Below are 17,985 nucleotides of genomic sequence, written 5' to 3'. Positions count from 1 at the left end.
TTTGGTTGTCTTCCTCAGAGACTCCAATTATGCAAATGTTAGGTCTCCTTTCCCTGACGTCTATATCTGTCATTTTTCTCTTTGTTCCTTTATAACTTTTTCATTTTCGTTTGCTTACTTTTATAGTTTCTGTCCTCTGTGCCCTTGGTTGTGTTTTCCATGTGGCCATTCTGCCCTGTGCTCCTTCCAACTTCACGTTTTCATCTCTTTCTTTCCTGAGTCCTGCTGGCTCAAAGTTTATCACTCATCTTATCAGTCCTTGACTTCTTTCATTTTTGCTTTGCATTCTGACTGCCCGTTTCGAAAAGGTTCACAGCAAAGCATTTCATATCATCTGCTCCTTGGCAAAATTTTTCAAGTAGGTATATGTCCTCTTCTATTGATAAGTTTTAATTTTGATTTTCTTTTCTTTTTTGCAGGATTTTTGAATTCAGGTTACACCATTTTTTCAAAATTATTTCTCACTGAATGAGTTGAATTTTCCCAGTCCAGCTACTTCCTTTGCTCCCACCACAAAGGCAGACTGCTTCCTGTAAATATGGCTCATTTATATAATTCTTGTTTGTGTAGCTCCACCTCTGCTTCTCTGAATCAAACTAGGTCTAAAAGGCTTCTGTCATCAGCTTCAACCTGTCTCCAAAGTTTCCATATCCACGGTTATAAACAAAGGATATAACATTTATATTTCATGGTGAAACCTCACTTTCAGGAACTGTATTTTGAAACTACTATGAATATTTTCAAACACACACAAAAGTAAAGAGAAAAGATAATAAACCCCCATGGAACCATTATCTGTCCTAAATAATTATCAACATTCTTCCATTAGAAAGTATATTTTTGTTAGGGCTTTCTGAGATCTGCTACCACTCTGATCTTACAACATTCTGCATGTATCTTCTCTTTATTTACTGCTGAGTGGCCTCTAACCAATTTCAGTTGTCTTTGAGCAGCCCTTACATATATTTTGAAGTTTGTGGCTTCTATTTGTTTCCAACTTTTCTGAAAATGGATTTTGTGGGTTTGAATGGTTTCCAAGAGAAAAGGGGGAAAATGCTGACTTATGCAGCCATGTTCATACTGGAAGTCCCAATAAAATATTTTTTAAATTTCTAAGTGGTTGAATTTTTTTGTTTAAACTTTTGTTATTAATTTCTCATTTTATTGCATTATAATCTGTCTTGTAAGATTTCTGCTTTTGGTAACTTACTACAAAACTAATATGTGATCAAATTTTGTAAGTATTTGCTGAGCATCAGGAAAAAATGTATTCTCCATTTTTTACTATTTTTATTCTCTATTTTAAAGCTATAATTTTAACTTCACGTAGCTTAGAAAACATTTACCTTGTTATTCAGATCTTTTATCTTCTTATTTATTTGTTGTCTGCTTGATGAGTTAAGGAAAATGGTGTAATGAAATCCCCACTGCAACTTTAATTCCTGTCATTTTGTGCTTTTATCTGTGTGAGATATTAGTTTATATATTCTTATCCATTTTTGCTTTAAGTATTTCTAAGCTTTACTATTCTATGCATAAATATTTGAGGGTCTTTTCATTGAAATGTACACCTTTCATTTATATGAAACACTCTATTTTGCTTCCTTTGCTCTTTACTTTAAATTCTGTTTTCCTTTGGTTTACACTTACCTTGTTTGCTAAAATATTGTTTTCCGAAATATTTATTTTTTAGCCATCCTAAGTTGTATTGTTTTAGATGTGTCTTTTAAAGACAGTACAATGAATTTTGACTTTTGATATAGCCTAAGAGCCCTTATCACTTAATGGGAGAGTTTAGTCCGTCTTTATTAATTAGGAGCGTGAAGATGTTTTGTTCTTTCTCTACTATGTGTTTTCTGTGATTTCTGTTTTTAATGTTTTCTTGTTGTATCTTCTGTTCCTATACTTTTCTATGTAGATTAGGAGTTGTTTCATCCCCCTATGCTAGTGATTTCTAAAATCTGTTTTCCTGTACCCACTGTGTGCTCCATTCTCTCCATAATGTGGCAGGCTATTTTTTTTTTTTTTTTTTTTTTTTTTTTTTGAGACGGAGTCTCGCTCTGTCGCCCAGGCTGGAGTGCAGTGGCCGGATCTCAGCTCACTGCAAGCTCGGCCTCCCGGGTTCACGCCATTCTCCTGCCTCAGCCTCCCGAGTAGCTGGGACTACAGGCGCCCGCCAGGTCGCCCGGCTAGTTTTTTTTTGTATTTTTAGTAGAGACGGGGTTTCACCATGTTAGCCAGGATGGTCTTGATCTCCTGACCTCGTGATCCGCCCGTCTCGGCCTCCCAAAGTGCTGGGATTACAGGCTTGAGCCACCGCGCCTGGCCGGCAGGCTATTTTTCAAAGACCCATGTTGGTGATGGTGGTTTTCTTCCATTTACTTATCTTTAAAGAACCAGCGTTTCTTCCAGGTCTAGTTTTCCCCCAGAAATAGTTTGAACGCATTTTGCTTTGGACAGCCTATTTTCACTTGGATGCTGTCAGAGACCTCCTCCAAGAGGTCAAGCGGGAGGGCTGGGTGCCAATTCAGCATCTGCACCTGAGGGAGCAGTGAGGGGCCAGGGCCATGGGCCATGGGCCACCCTGACAGGAGTCCTCATTCTTGCTTGGGTTGTCTAACTTTTTGGCAAGGCCACAGGACCACATGCCAGACCTAATGTGTCAGACCTTCTTCCTGGTACACAAATAGTTCTGTCTCTTTGCCCAACCTCACACACCCAACTATCAAGTCGAGAAAGAACTTGCTGCCTGAGGATCGCGGCTGCTGCTGCCTGTGCCTCATCTCTGAGCAGCCAGGTCTCCAGGCACAATTCACCAGGCAGGCCCATAGAGCAGAGACAACTTTTGCCGCCTGGTGAAACTGCCCTCCAGACTGCCTAGCAGAGGCTCTGCGCCAAAAGAATCACCTGAAAGCCCAGGCCACCTGCTACCCTGACAAGGGTAGCAACTCTCTCTCATCCAGTCCCTTTCAAAGGGCTCTTGGGTCCTTTTCTATGTGTCTAACAGCCTACGCCCACCTCTCATTTTCTCCTCTCCAAGCCTGGGAGGTAATTGCGGGGTACAGTGTCCCCCATTTATAATCCAGAAGTAGTGTTGCCAGATTTAGTAAGTGAAAATACACAATTCCCAGTTAAATCTGAATTTGAAATAAATAACTGATACAGAACAGGGTCTGGGAAGTGCTCGGTAGGGGACGATGGGGTCCCGGGCGAGGGCTTCACCCCTGGGCCTGTGCCCACAGACCTAGGGAGGACAGGCATTTCTGTTTTCCTGTGCAAATGTTGCCTTTCCCAAGACCATACTGGCCTGCCACACCCCCATCCTGTGCCTATAAAAACCCCGAGACCCTAGCGGGCAGGAACACAAGTTGCTGGACATCGAGAGGAACACACCAGCGGAGGAACACAGGAGCGATGGGATGTCAAGAAGGACCCACTGGCGTGTCAAGAAGGACCCACTGGCGTAGGAGCACACCAACAGTCCCCAGCAGGGCGGCAGGCCATCGACCGGCGGAACAACGCGGAGTTTGGCCCGGGTGGTGGGAGAAGAGTCCAAGCCGCTGAGCAGCACGACTCCGGGGGAACACCACCTTCCCACTCCATCTCCCTTCTGGCTCCCCAGTCTGCTGAGAGCTACTTCCACCCAATAAAACCTTGCACTCAATCTCCAAGCCCACGTGTGATCCAATTCTTTCAGTACACCAAGGCAAGAAACCCCGGGATACAGAAAGCCCTCTGTCCTCGCGATAAGGCAAGGGTCTAATTGAGCTAACACAAGCCGCCTACAGATGGCTAAGCTGAAATAGCATTCTGTAACACACGCCCACTGGGGCCTCAGCTGTAAACATTCACCCCTGGACACTGCTGTGGAGTGGGAGCCCCACAACCTGCCCATCTGCATGCTCCCCTAGAGGTTTGAGCAGCAGGGCACCGAAGAAGCCAGCCACACCCCCATTGCACGTCTTGTGAGGGGGATAAGGGAACTTTTCCTGTTTCATAACCAGTAATTTTAAAATAAATACGCCCCGTGCAATACTTGAAGCATGTTGATATTTAAAAACTACTCATTGTTAATCTGAAATTCAAATGCGGCTGGGCATCCTGAATTTTGACTGGCAACCCTAGCAGGGAGATCATGCAACTCCTTTAAGGAGTAATTTCTGAGTCACCTCTGATTATCTTCTTTAAAAGTAGTCCACTTTTTCAAAGCATAATTATATTTGTATAATTTCCTCAAAATACCACAATTTGACTCACTCATTTCTGTTTTTTTCCACAGAAACAGGGTTTCCCATATTTTCAGATTTGTAGGTAATTTTCTGACCCAATTGTAGGAGTTAGGGGTCAGGAGTACATTCTCAAACTGATGCTCTTTATTTTAACACAAATTTTCTGTTATAGAAAAGTTCAAATAACACTGAAAGACATGGAATAGGACAACAAATCCCTGCCTACCCATCTCCAAGCTTTAACAATTTTCAATGTCATGCAATATTAATAATGTTGACTATTTTGAAAATCAGTCAGGGGGGCCACCCTGTTTTGGGTGGTGGCGGGGAAGCTGGGGCATGTTAACACTGATCATTTCACCTCTAAACACTTCTGTATTCTTCAGCATTCTCCGGGGAATACTGTCTTGGTTATCCCAGCCCACACTCGCTTCAGGCTGTAAATCAGTGGGTGGTTTTCTCACCCAGCTGGTCTAGTAGCATTCATCACCCTCAGACACCGAATGAGGAGGCAAATGCAAACAGATCTACTGCACGAGCTCTCTTTCTGTTGTGTCTCCCACTGCCCAGCACACACACACACACACACACACACACACACACACACACACACAGAGCGACCATCAGAATGAAGAGAGGCCTTACCTTCAGGGTGTCAAAATCCTTCTCCAAGTAGGAGCCGCACTTTTCCCTCTCCCCTATGGAGGCAAAGAATTTGCTCCACCAATCGATAAACTCTTCCTCCTGAGTGGGTAGAAAGAAAAAGACCATTTCAGAAACAGGACTTGCCAAGGAGCGTCCTTCAGAGTTGGAAACCCTCCCTCTGCTGCTGGGCTGCTCTGGACCACAAGGCTTTCCTAGGGGTGATTTGGGGGAGCAGAGAGAGGAAACCTCTGTTTCTCCAGGGGCAAAGACTGCAGACTGAGGAAGAAGTTTCAGCATTTGGTTGGTGTTGAAAAGCGGAGGCTCTAGCCCTGGCTCTGCCCCCCAAGCATGTGTGTTTCTGTCAAACTCCCCAGCCTCCCTTTTCCTTTCTGTGAAGTGGGCGTAAGCATCTTTGTAGTTCCTGCATCACAGGGACCCAACACACTGAGACCAAAATCAGAAGGTACATAGGGTAACTCTTAGGGGAAAATGTCAATAATGTTTTATTTATGAATAAAATGCAGGAGACCCAGGAAAATTCAGACCCAAAAGAGTTTTATCTATTCTGCCCACCCGTCTCCCTACCCAGGCAATAAAGGAAGCATTGGAAATCAGCACTTAGCCTCCCCAAGGTCAGATCAAGGTCAGATCAAGGCAGAGTCCCTGAAAATCAATTAATACTAAGTACCCTTTATTCCACAGACACTGCTAAATGTGAGGTATCAGGTGAGAAGAAAGGAAGTGTGTGACAGCACATTTTCTGTGTGACACCTGCATCCTTCCTCCAGTCACTCTTATTTGCAGGAAAAGGTGAACAGGACTGTTGTGGCAAATCCTGACCTCCCCACCTTTTAACTCCTCCTATACACGGTGTGTCTGCAGGCCCTCTTAGCTCTGGTGTCTAGAATATTCCTTCAGCTGTGTCCTGTCTCAGGGGGCAGGGTGTCCTGTCACCTAGAGGGTCACCAAGCTCCCTGAAAGTGGGATGGTCAGTCCACCCCAAAAGCTCACCAAGGTCTCATCACTCAGTCTGTGCCCATCTGTACCATTAGAGCTCATCTGGTTTAGTGGGAAGGGCCAAGTACACGGCGTCAGGAGCTCATTCTCGAACTCGCCTTCCTCCTCTGTATGAGAAGGTAAGCTAGAAGATCTCCCAGGAGCCTGCTCTGATTCTCCACCAGGAACTGAATATCTATCACAGAGTTTCTGAAAATGCTCGTGGCCCCTTCAAACTAAAGCCAAGTGCTCCGAGCTCTGGCTTACCAAGGGCAAACACAAGCTGGAGCCCGGTCAAGGGTTCCTGAACAGGCACCCTGGGGAGAGGGTAGGATGAGGTTCTCGAGTCTCCACCCATCCTGGAAGTGTGGTCCTAACACCCCTTGTGTGGCCAGGTGGTCTCCAGACACACCACACAGGGAATGTGTACCAGAGTGAGGCTGAATCTGCAGCCAGGCCCTACCAGACGACCCACTTACCTGGAGGGTCTTCTGCAGCCAGGAGAGAGGAAACAAGGTCAGGTGGGGTAGGGTACAGCATGGCAGAGCTTTCTGACTTATAACCACTCTAGAAAAAGCTACCTTAGAGCAAGGCAGACCCAAGCCTTGATGTTTGAAGTTCCATTTAAAGAAAAAGATGCGATGGGTGACACACATATACAGATATACATATCAAACTCACAGGATAAACCACACGCAGAAGAACAGACTTACACAGTCACGTCCAAGAGAGATGTGCATGCTAAAACACACATACGCCCCCACAGAAACACAAAACGGCACATACTGGCACACAAGCAAACATGGACACTTAGGTAGAAATGGTTAGAATGGAATCCAATTTAGCTGTTGAGTGCCCCTAAATCTTTGTTTTTCTTTCCCAGCCCAAATACTTAAAGGTTTGAGTGTATAACTCAGGCCCAGAGTCAGGCACAGACAGACAACCAACCAGTGAGTTCTGTACAAAGAAAAGACAGGAACAAGAATTGTGGGGAAGGTACCACACTTCCCTCAATCCTGAATAACCAAGTAAATTTCCAAAGGAGTCAGAGACAGATAGTCTGAATAATACCATTAACAGTGACAACTAAATAGACAAACATGTACACTAAAAACAGAAGATATACCTTCTTTTCCAGCACCTTTGGAGCACTTAGAAAAAAATAAAAAAGCCACAAAGCAAATCTCAGTAAAGTCCCAGAAATAAAACCACTATCAGTCACATTTTCTGACCATACTGCAGTAAACTACAAAAATGAGAAATTTTAAATAAAATACTAACCTTTTGGAAATTTAAAGGCGTATGCTTAAAGCCTACCTGGTCAAAGAGAAAACGAAAACTAAAATCTCGGATACTCAGGAAATACCAACAATAGGAGGTACATGTCCCAAAATGTATGGGTTGTAGCTAAGCCTGTATTCAAAAAAAAATTTATCTTAAGTGTTTTCACTTTTATACAAAAAAAATGAAAATAAATTACCTGATAATTCAAGAAATTGGAAAAGGCAGAAAGACCAAAGAAAATTATAAATAGAAATGAATATATTAGAAAAGAGGATATTACAATTGATCATTAAAACCCAGAGCAAGATTTCAAAAGACCATTAAAATAGATAAACGTTTATCAAATCTAATTTTTATAAGTAGATATACTATTAGGAATGAGAAAAATCAAATAAAAAGATATTATTGGAGACAATGAAAATATTAAGAGGTTTACGAGGCTGAAACCAACGACAAAATCTTAGAAAATGTAGATGAAGTGAATGATTTTCTAGGAAAATAAAAATTTTCAAAATTGATTCAAAAGTAGTAGAAAACATGGAGAGATCAATAACCTTAAAAGAAAGTGGAAAAGATCTCAATGAACTACTTCCAAAAAAAGACATGAGGCCAAGATCATTTCTCAGGGGAAAAATTCTATGTTTCAAAGAATGAATCATTCTTTGTTCCACAGTATAGAAAAAGACAAAAGTTTTTACATTCGTTTATGAAGCAAAGTTTGACAAAGCAACACACACACACACACACACACACACACACACACACACACACGGATTAATCTCATTCCTGAAGAGAGACATAAAGATCCTAAATAAAACACTAACAAACAGATGGCAGCACTCAATCTGGCGTGGTCAAGCTGGGTTATTCCAGAATACAAGAGTGGCTCAGCATCAGTGAGTCAGGAGAGGAAACCCTACAGGATCATCTACAGCAGAGGTCTGAAAACAATGGCCTACTGGCTGGCTACCTAGTTTCGTAATTTAAATATCAATATCTTCTATAGCAGCTTTCAGCTACAATTGCAGAGTTGAGTCATTGCAACAAAGACCTCATGACCCCCAAGACTAATATACTTACTATCTGACCCTTTAAAAAAAATTTGCCAGCCCCTAGTTTATAAGATGCAAAACAAAAACAAACAAACAAAAAATGGACATTTAAGAAGCTAGAATTTTTCATTTATTCTCAAATGAGCCTCTCAGTGAATTAAAAGGAAGCTTTCTTAGCATTATAAAGAATATTTTAAAGCAATAGTCAGCATTGTGTTTGACAGTATCAGGCTTTCTCCCTTCTGGGCTTTTGCACATATAGGTGCCTCTGCCAATAATTTTCGTGTGACATAGACATAAAGAAGCAGTAAAGCAGGGTGGGTGAAGCCAGGACCCAGGAGCTAGACTGCCAGTGTTCAAATCCTGCCACACTCAGTGGTGTGACACTGGGTCACTACTTAACCTCTCTTGGACTCAATTATCTATAATGGAAAAATAATAGTGTCAATTTGACAGTTATTGTGAGGAATCAATGAGTCAATATCGAGAGAGTGCTCAGAACTGTGCCTAGCACATAAATGCAGTATAAGTGTTTCTTGCTCTCACTGATAATGGTAATATTGCTGTTGCTGCATGGACCTGGTTAGCTTCTTGGCCAAGAGCTAATCTCCTACAAACTGCTGGTGGGCACGGATGGCCACTATCATTCCAGAATGCAAATCGGCTGCACATTTCCTTAGCCTAAAAGAACATGCACTTTGACACAGGAATCTTATTCCAGAATTCTATGCAAAGAAAGTAATCATGGGTATGCATAAAGATTTTACTTCATTTAAAACAGTGAAAAATTGGAAGCAACTTAAGTATCCAACAATAAGGAACTGTTTGGATAAACAGTACATCCATATGATTAAACATTACACAACCTAAAAAGCGATGCTGGGAAAATATATTTACTGACATGAAAAATTACTCACAACTGATGAGATTTATAAAGGGCTAAAAAATAATGTGATCTCATTTTAACAAAAGGACTAAACCCCAAATGTTCATAGTGGTACTCTGAATGGTAAAATTGTACATGTTTTATTCCTTTTATTTTGTATATAACTCAAAAATTTCTAATTCTTCATTGTATGCAAGTATTCCTTGCATAGATTTAGAAATTAAAAAATTTTAAATAAAGAACAACAGCAAGATGCTTCAAAACACACTACCAATAAAGTGAAAAGACAACGCACAGAATGGGAGAAAACATTTGCAAATCATATATTTGATAAGGGATTTGTATCCAGAGTATATAGAGAACTCACAACTCAACAATAAAAAAAAAAAAAAACATCCAGTTTTAAAACGGGCAATGGATTGAAGTTGACTTTCCCCAGAGAAAATATACAAATGGCCAATAGCACATGGAAAGATGCTCCACATCATTAGACATCACAGAAATGCGAATCAACACCTCAGTGAGAAACCACTTCTCACCTGCTAGAATGGCTATCATCATAAAGTCAGATAATAAGTGTTGGTGAAGATACGGAGAAATTGGAACCCGCGTACACTGCTGGTGAGGACACAAAGTGTTGCAGGCACTTTGAAAAACCGTTTGGCAGTTCCTCAAAACATTAAACATAGAGTTGCCATATGGCCTAGCAATTCCATTCCTAGGTATATATCCAAGAGAAATGAAAACTTATGTCTACACAAAAACGTGTACATGAATGTTCAAAGCAGCATTATTCATAATAGCTAAAGGGTAGAAAGACCCAAATATGAATCAACCGATGAATGGATAAAGAAAATGTGATATATCCTTACACTGGCACATTATTTGGTAATAAAAAGGCAATGAAGAACTGATACATGTTATGACATAGATGAACCTAGAAAACCTTACGCTAAGTGAAAGAATTTAATCACAAAAGACCACGTACTGTAGGATTCCATTTATATGAAGTTCCAGAATAGGCAAATATATAGAAACAAAAAATATTTAGTGGTTGCCAGGGGCTGGGAATGGTTGGGAGGGACTGCTCACTCCTTAGCCTCTGCAGGACTCCATTTATCTAATCGGTAATGGAAAAATAGTATAAATTTGACAGTTATGAGGAATAAATGCTCTTCGGTACTTTTTTTTTGTGGTTATAAGGATATTCTAAAATGGATTATGGTCATGGTTGCACAACTCTGTTAATATACTACAAACCATTAAATTGTACACTTTAAATAAGAACCTGTATTCACATGGATTATCTCAATAAAGTTGCTAAAATTAAAAAGAACAAATGATCAAATACAACCATATAACATCAAACAAAAGAATAAAAGCAGGAATCTCAAGTGTTTCTTTCTAAGGAAATAAGAGTTCAATTTTTTTTTAATAGAACAAGTTATTTACCACCAACGGGACCTAAATCTTACCACGCTCTGTTTTCCCCAAGTTCCCCTCTTGGCTACAATTCCCTCTTCCTTCAAAGTTCCAGGTGATGTCTGGTGGTTGCTGTTCCCCAGCAGACTCACAGCTGCTGAGACGAATGGCCTGTGACCTTCCTCCCAGCCACGCCAGCTGGCTGGCTGCTCAGTGACTTTTGCCCCCATTTTCTTCCTACATCCCACAGGTAAACCCTCTTCTAATCAATCACTCACACCTTTAACAGAAATGATGCATGTGACAGAATCATGATTTACATATTAACTAATCTTTTCTTGGTCCTACAATGCTTTCTTTACCCCCTCGCCCTTTCCTTCTCCTAAACTCCTTGTGCCTCTCTTGTTCCATTTTACTTCTGGCCAACGCCACCTGGGGTTAAATCCAGCTCTTCTCCACTTCGCATCAGGTCCCCACAACCAAATGTGGCTGAAGAAAACCATGAAACCAGCTGCTGGGTCTCACACCAAGTTCCTGGCACAGCTTCAAGGAGCCCCCATGCCACCCAGCACCCCATCTCACTTCCCTGGCCCTTTACTCACCCCTTCTCCTGATACCACCTGCCACACTTGCCCTCTCCCCAGCCCTCTAGCACCTCCTCCCTAGACTCGTGCTCAGCCCATGTCCCTGCTTCCTTTCTCCTAGAAAGCAGAAGCAACCAGAGGAGACTTCCCCAAGCCCCAGCAGTGCCCATGCCATGTGCTAACTTCCCTTCTGCTCCTGCGCGTGCTCAGCTTGTACCCCAACCCAAGGTCAACCTCTGCCCTCATGCCCGGGGCTCATCCCCTCTGGCCCATTCAAGGCCATCACCCCATGACTCTCCCCGCCCTCTCCTGTGTCACCAACATCCCTCCCCTTTGGGTCATTCCAGTCGGCCTTCACACATGGGCACCAGTGCCCCACTATTCACCAAGAATATGTCTCTCTCTCTGCCCACACGTTCCCTTTTGGCTTCTTCCTCATTACCTTCGCCCCTTTACAGAAAAACTTCTAGAAAGGGTTGCCCATACTTATTGTTTCTAATTCTTATCTTTCCGTTCTCTGTCCTCCCTCAAAACATTCTTGTCAAGGTCACCAATGACTCAGACCTCAATAATCAATCCAGGAGCAGTATTTGGCAGAAGTGGTCACTCCTCTGTCCCTGAAGCATCTCCCCTCACCTTGCAGAGCTCCACTGTCTGGAGCACCACAGTGTTGTCCTCCCACCTCACCAGCCACACCTGCACAGTCTTCTTTGCTGCCTCCTTCTTGTCACTCACGCTTTGACCATCTGAGTGCCTCGGGGCTCAGTGCTTGAGCCCCTCCTCTCTATCTACTCTCGCTCCCTTGGGTTCTCCCTGGGTCTTAGCTTTTTAAATAGCACATATGTTGATGAGTCCCACCTTGAGCTCTGTCCAGCCTGGATGCCTTCCCTGGACTCCAGCTGCCCATGTGACATCTCCCACTGGACACCTGATAGGCTTCTCAAAGGTAAGTCCAGATTCCTATCTCTGAACATCCCTGCCCAGTCTGCTTATCCCACACCCTTCCTCATATGAACAAATGGCAACTCTCTCCTTCCAGATGCTCAAGACAAAATCCCTGCAATCACCTTTGACTACTGTTCCTCATGACCCTCATTCAATCCATCAGTCACTCCTGCTGGCACTACCTCCAGTGTATATTCAGAACCAGACCACTCTATCACTAGCGCCCCAGTCCAGCCCCATCATCCCATGCAGGATGACTGCAGCAGTTTCCTAACTTGCCTCCCCACCTTTACCTTTGCCGTCCTGCTCCCTGAATCCATGCTCAACCCAACAGCCATGTACATCGGATCCTGTCACCCTCTGTGCACATCCCTCCAGTGATTTGTCAGCTCACCCAGAATAAAACTAAAGCCCTTGTAATAACTTCTAAAGTCTCTTGTGATCGAGCCCCCACACCTCCCTGATCTCACGTCCTTCCGCTTTCTTCCTCACTCGTGCTACTGCAGCCAACAAGGCTTCCTGGTCCTGAACACTTCCAGCACCCTCATGTCCTTCCCCTGGCAGGAACACTATTCCCCCTGATAGATCCCTAAGCCACTTCCTCACTTCCTTCTTGTCTTGATTCCAGTGCAGCCTTAGTCTCACCCTCGTTATTGTCCATATGGTAAATCACAACCCCCTCTCAACAATTCCTATTCCCCTTTCATTGCTTTTTCTCCACAGTGATTATTGCCACCTGATATCCCATAGATTTTACGTGGGTAATATTTGTTATATTTGTTAATTGTATCTCCTTCTCCATGAAGGCAGAACCTTTTATCTTTTCTTTTTTTTTTTTTTTTTTTTTTGTTGAGACATAGAGTCTTGCTGTGTCACCTAGGCTGGAGTGCTGGAGTGCAGTGGCACTATCTCGGCTCACTGCAAGCTCTGCCTCCCAGGTTCAAGCGATTCTCCTGCCTCAGCCTCCCAAGTAGCTGGGATTACAGGTGTGTGCCACCACGCCCAGCTAATTTTTGTTATTTTTAATAGAGACGGGGTTTCACCATGTTGGCCAGGCTGGTCTCAAATTCCTGGCCTCGAATGATCCACCCACCTCTGCCTCCCAAAGTGCTGGGATTACAGGCATGAGCCACCGCACCAAATCCCGTTTATCTTTTGTAACACTCATAACCTCAATGCTTAGAACATTGCCTGAAACATAATTGTAGTTCTGTCAATATTTGATGGATACAGGAATGCCTCAACAGCAGAATGTGGGGAAAGAGGGGGTGATCCTTGGCTTTTAAGTTTACAAAGGCTGATCACATGCCATTAAAATAATAGGCTTAAAAGAATGTTTTGTCCAGCCAGTTTTTCCCCATCATAGGCAAAATAAATGAAAGTGTAGGAGAAAGGAAGCAAGAATTAGAGACTTGTGATAGTTTCTGATAAGGCACCGCACACCCTGCCTCCAGGTCAGCTCTAAAGTATATATGGAACAGACCCCTCCATAACTTTGGAAGTCCAGGCAGCAGCAGCCACCCAGAATTTGCCAGAGGAATTGGATGTGGGGCAGTTGACTGGAGATGGCTGCATGGGTGTCATGGGAGGCAGAGCCTAAGCCCTTGGAATTTCCCGTAGACCCCAGAGTGTCACGGGAGAGCTGCTTAATGGTGCCCTACTCCCTGTAGGGCTTGAAAGTTAGTGGAGAAAGAAAGAGCCAGGAAACCTAGAAGGATCTGGGGGCTGAAATGAGAAGATGCAGTAGGGCCTGTGTGACCAGAAATCAGTGGGTCTCTAAATGTCAAAGTGGACACATACTGGTGACCAGGACTTCCTCCCTGTGGAGGTCAGGACGTTATGGAAGTCCAACCCAGAATTCAGCTGCCTCCTGGGGTTAAGGAGGAAGACAGAAAGCCCACACTACCTAAGTTTAAACCTAAAATGCTGAAGATTACCCAGATTTTTCTGCCATCAGGAAAAATGTGGGCTCAAAGGAGACATTAAGTTGATTTACAGAAAAATAAAGTTCTATTTTTAACACACCCACAGATGTGACTTGAAAATATCATTTCTGCTGTTTCACTAATCTGGCTTCTGATAGAGTTATTTCAAGCCCACTTCTCCCTTTTCTTCGCCAGAAAGTCCAGGAATAAGTTAGCACACCCATAAGAAAGAGCCCCACAAAAAAACAGGACAGCTATTCCATGTCTGAACTCAGAGGTGCCAAAGCCAACTAACCCTCTGATGTTAATGGAATCCCATATTCCAAAGCTCCAAAAGGGAAATAGTGGTATGTTTTCTCATTCCAAATGTGTTTTTTACCTCATTTTGCAATAGCAAAGCATCCAGTTTTGGAATATGGCAAGGAGGAAAAAGAAATACAAAAGGTTTGATATTTGAGGTGTCACCTTAAGCTTTAACAAGAAGTCTGGCCATTAAAACATCACGCCCCCATGCTCAAGGTTCAAGGCCCCTTGTGCAGTCAGCCAACCCAGTAAGTCTGATCAAGGCATGGACTGAGAGCCTCTCCAGTTTCAGCTAATAGCCAACACGCAGTTCCTGGGCAGCCAGAGCAAAATAGCAGAGATATGTTTCTCCAGTCTTGATCCAGTCTAATGAGCACCTTAATCCCCTTGAAGACCTAAATCAGTATGATACATTCCAAATATTTAATCTCCCATCAGCATTCAGTAGACCTAACACATTTCATAAATATGGGTAGAAAAACGGGCAACAATAATTCCTTTCTGTGAAGTTAGGAAGCAGGAAACAGGGGGCAGGTACAGAATTTGTTTTCTCTTCCCAGGATGACCAGCGGAATCAAAGAGAAAAATTTCTGGTCAAATCTGTTTGCCACCAAGGTTATAATGCTAAACCTTGGGTCACTATAGAGAACTATATGCCCAACTCTTAAAAAAAAAAAAAAGTGGTCCATTATTGTTTATAATTTTAAGCAGGCCTTCATGCCTATGTCAACCCAGACATAGACATCCTAGACTGTGCTGAAAGTAATTTCCCTCTTAGTACAAATCATCATCATCAAGATAATAACATAACAACCCACCCCTGGGGTTACTGTAAGGCTCAGAGTAGATATCTACAAAGATATGCTGTAACCTGTAAAGTTTACCATGATTAATGTTCTTGGTGATATTGCCAGTGTCATCAGTTTGATCTCCAGTACTGCTACACTATAGCTCTACATCTGTATTACTGGAATCATGGTACAAAGGTTCCTTTAATTCTTTCACGTCCTGAGATTTAGGAAATGGACTATTTACTCATACACACATGAATAAACACATATGTAACATAAAAGTACTCATGCCTACATGTAGACCAGACAAACCCCCAGACATGCAAATACCCTGACTTCAAAACTACTCCACCCTCCGTATACAAAATCACTCATGTCCCTCAAAGCCACATAGACATATGCCCACAGCCAGCCACTGTGTTGATTCAGCAGAACTCCACACACTCATAACAAAAGTCACTTAATTATTTCTACAAGTGGAACACTGGGCTTTCAACCTCTTGTAGACACTCCCTGCAGTCCAGCCTCCTATTCTGTGGAGGGGATCATTACTCTGCTTATTCTGATTTCTGGATCAGCAGAGGTGGGAAAGAAGTGAAGACCTTTAACCAAAATGCTGAATTGCTTCCAAAGGCCCAGAGACTACATGGGCCTGAAATCCAGTAAAGTCAAACAGATGGCAAGGGGACCTGATCACTTGACTATTGGCCTGCTCTGGATGGGGGACTCACAGAGTGTCGGGGAGCTGTGGGAACCCCAGGTTGCTGATGTTTTCTCAATTCAGGATCCTAAGATAGATACTTGGGGGCCCATGCCTGGATTCTGTGAGGGCACCATAACCCCATACAACTATGCAGAAAGCCTAGAGGAATGGAACCTAGACAGCAGGTGAATGAAAGAAGCTTCCATCAGACTCTTCAAACATACAAAGAAAGCAACAGAACATCACTAATTCAGAATCCATGACAATTCCAATAGGGCCTGGGCAGCATACTTTATCTTCCTTCTGCTTATGTATACAATTTTTCTTAACAAGAGTTCCAACTACTCAAGAGAAAAACTATTTTTGAAGGCCTTCCCAAGACTACAGAAGCATTCATCAAGCTACAGACACTAATATTAGCTCTCCTAAATTCAATTTTAAGAGGATTTGAGGGGAGCCTACTATGTGCCAAAGTCAACCTACTTTCTAGTTACTGTGTGCATTTTCATACACAAAATCACATTACTTTTCAAATATTTTATATTTTGAACTTGTTGTTAATTTGCTCTGATTTCCCTGTGCCTTGGTTAATGTAGAGAAGAGTTAAAGACAAAAGGTGGGTTAATAAACTTCACCAAGCACACTCAGAGGGGTCTTGTGCTCAACAGTGAGCACTGCACCGACTTCCAAGCACTATTTTGACCCAGGCTAGGGAGTAGACAGTACATAGGACCAATAGGGAGAGGAAGACATCAAATTAGACCTCAGAGAGAGTTGCCTACACTGTAGATTTCCTAGGGAAGCCGAGAATACCCCACTAGGAAGAGATGAGTGTTTTTTCTTTAGATGGGAAAACAGATCCCTCTCGGACCAGGGGAAAGACCCCTTGGGGCAGGGGGTGGTGGAGGGGTTATGTCAGGATGAGGTGGAGGCAAGGAGGGCTGGATGGTGGGAGCCAGGGCCTCCTCCTCCCTGATGGAGCCCTGAAGTTTGCCAGACAAGTTTCACCCCAGGCTGTCCCCCCTGCAGTGTGCAGCGAGGGAGGAGGGGTGCACCCCCGAGGAGACCACAGGAATGCCAAGCAGGGAAAAGGCGCCCTGAGCCAAGGGCTCTGGCAACAAGGATCCAATATCGGAGGGTGACTCCAGCCCCCGTAACAGGAGAGACCGTGAAGTATGTGCTCTGCTTCCCAACCAGCAAACACAGCAAATAACCAATTATTCCAAATAGCTAACAGATTTCGGCTCTGATTCCCTCCCCTCGTCTCCCCTGTGCTTTCACTTGTCATTTGATGGGCGATTTGTATTTGCTCTGAGAAAATGAGAGAAAGAATGAGTCACAAAGAAAGGTCCAGATTACACCAGTGACGGACATCAAACCTCCTAATCAGAACTAATGGGAGTGGGGGGAGGCCAGGCTGTACTGGCAACACTTCTGAACGAGTGATATTTTTAAAGAAGTACAGTTACTTTCAAGCACATACAGTAATTCTTGCTAAACCAATATTGCCAAATACATGTCCTTAGGAAACCTACTTCAAGGAAAAGACAAGTGTCTTCCTAATTGCCACATCTGATATGTACAAAAGTACAGGTAAAACCATGAATGTTATTAAAGTTAAAATACTCCCCCTCTAACTCTCCAGTTCAGAGGTGCAACCATGAAGTTCAGAGACAAACTGCCTTGGATGCCTTCTGAAAATGCTTCCTCACTTGGGAGCCACGCCCTGTAATTGATTCCTTTGCTCAGAAAACCTTTGCTTCAAAGTCTTGGAATAAATTGTTGTCAGTACTCATAAGCTGCAATAAGGCATCCCGCATCCCCCCACAACCTGGAATTAAGGGAAATAGGGCTGCCCTTGGAGAATTAGACCATGAAATAACTTCATAGTCAGTGAGAGCAAGGAGAGACAAAGTCACCTCAACAGGGAAGAATGCCTCCTACCCTAAGACTTAACCATAAGTGGGAAGAACGTATTAATCCAGAGAAAGAGCATATTCATGAAGAAATGTACTAATCAGGCCTGAAGAACAGGCAAACAGGAGTAAGGGGTAAACACTGACAGGTGTCCACACCAGCACCATCAGAGGAAAGGGGGCCTATGCTTAGGGACTAAAGCTGCCCTTACCCTTGGAGATGGATGTGTCAGGCCATCTTGGTCAGCTGGCACTAAAGTTCAAATTACAGAACTCTTTCTCTCCTCATTCTGATTTCTCACTC

General features: G+C 43.2%; 1 protein-coding gene across 22 annotated transcripts in view; it reads right to left on the bottom strand.

Moving 5' to 3' along the window:
- DYSF (dysferlin) overlaps nucleotides 1-17,985 on the bottom strand; it is a 237,169-nt gene that overhangs the window by 36,904 nt on the left and 182,280 nt on the right. For all 22 annotated transcript variants that reach the window (XR_004054403.1, XR_004054402.1, XM_010361938.2 and 19 more), the window contains one exon: nucleotides 4,875-4,973. Coding sequence is in view for 20 of the 22 variants with exons in the window: in XM_010361938.2 (XP_010360240.2) it covers nucleotides 4,875-4,973 (99 nt within the window). In the remaining 2 variants the exon portion in view is untranslated. The remainder of the gene's footprint in view (nucleotides 1-4,874; nucleotides 4,974-17,985) is intronic.

The sequence above is a fragment of the Rhinopithecus roxellana genome, chromosome 17 (genome assembly GCF_007565055.1).
Source record: "Rhinopithecus roxellana isolate Shanxi Qingling chromosome 17, ASM756505v1, whole genome shotgun sequence".
NCBI classification, from domain to species: domain Eukaryota; kingdom Metazoa; phylum Chordata; class Mammalia; order Primates; family Cercopithecidae; genus Rhinopithecus; species Rhinopithecus roxellana.
This window is presented reverse-complemented; position numbering and strand designations above follow the sequence as displayed.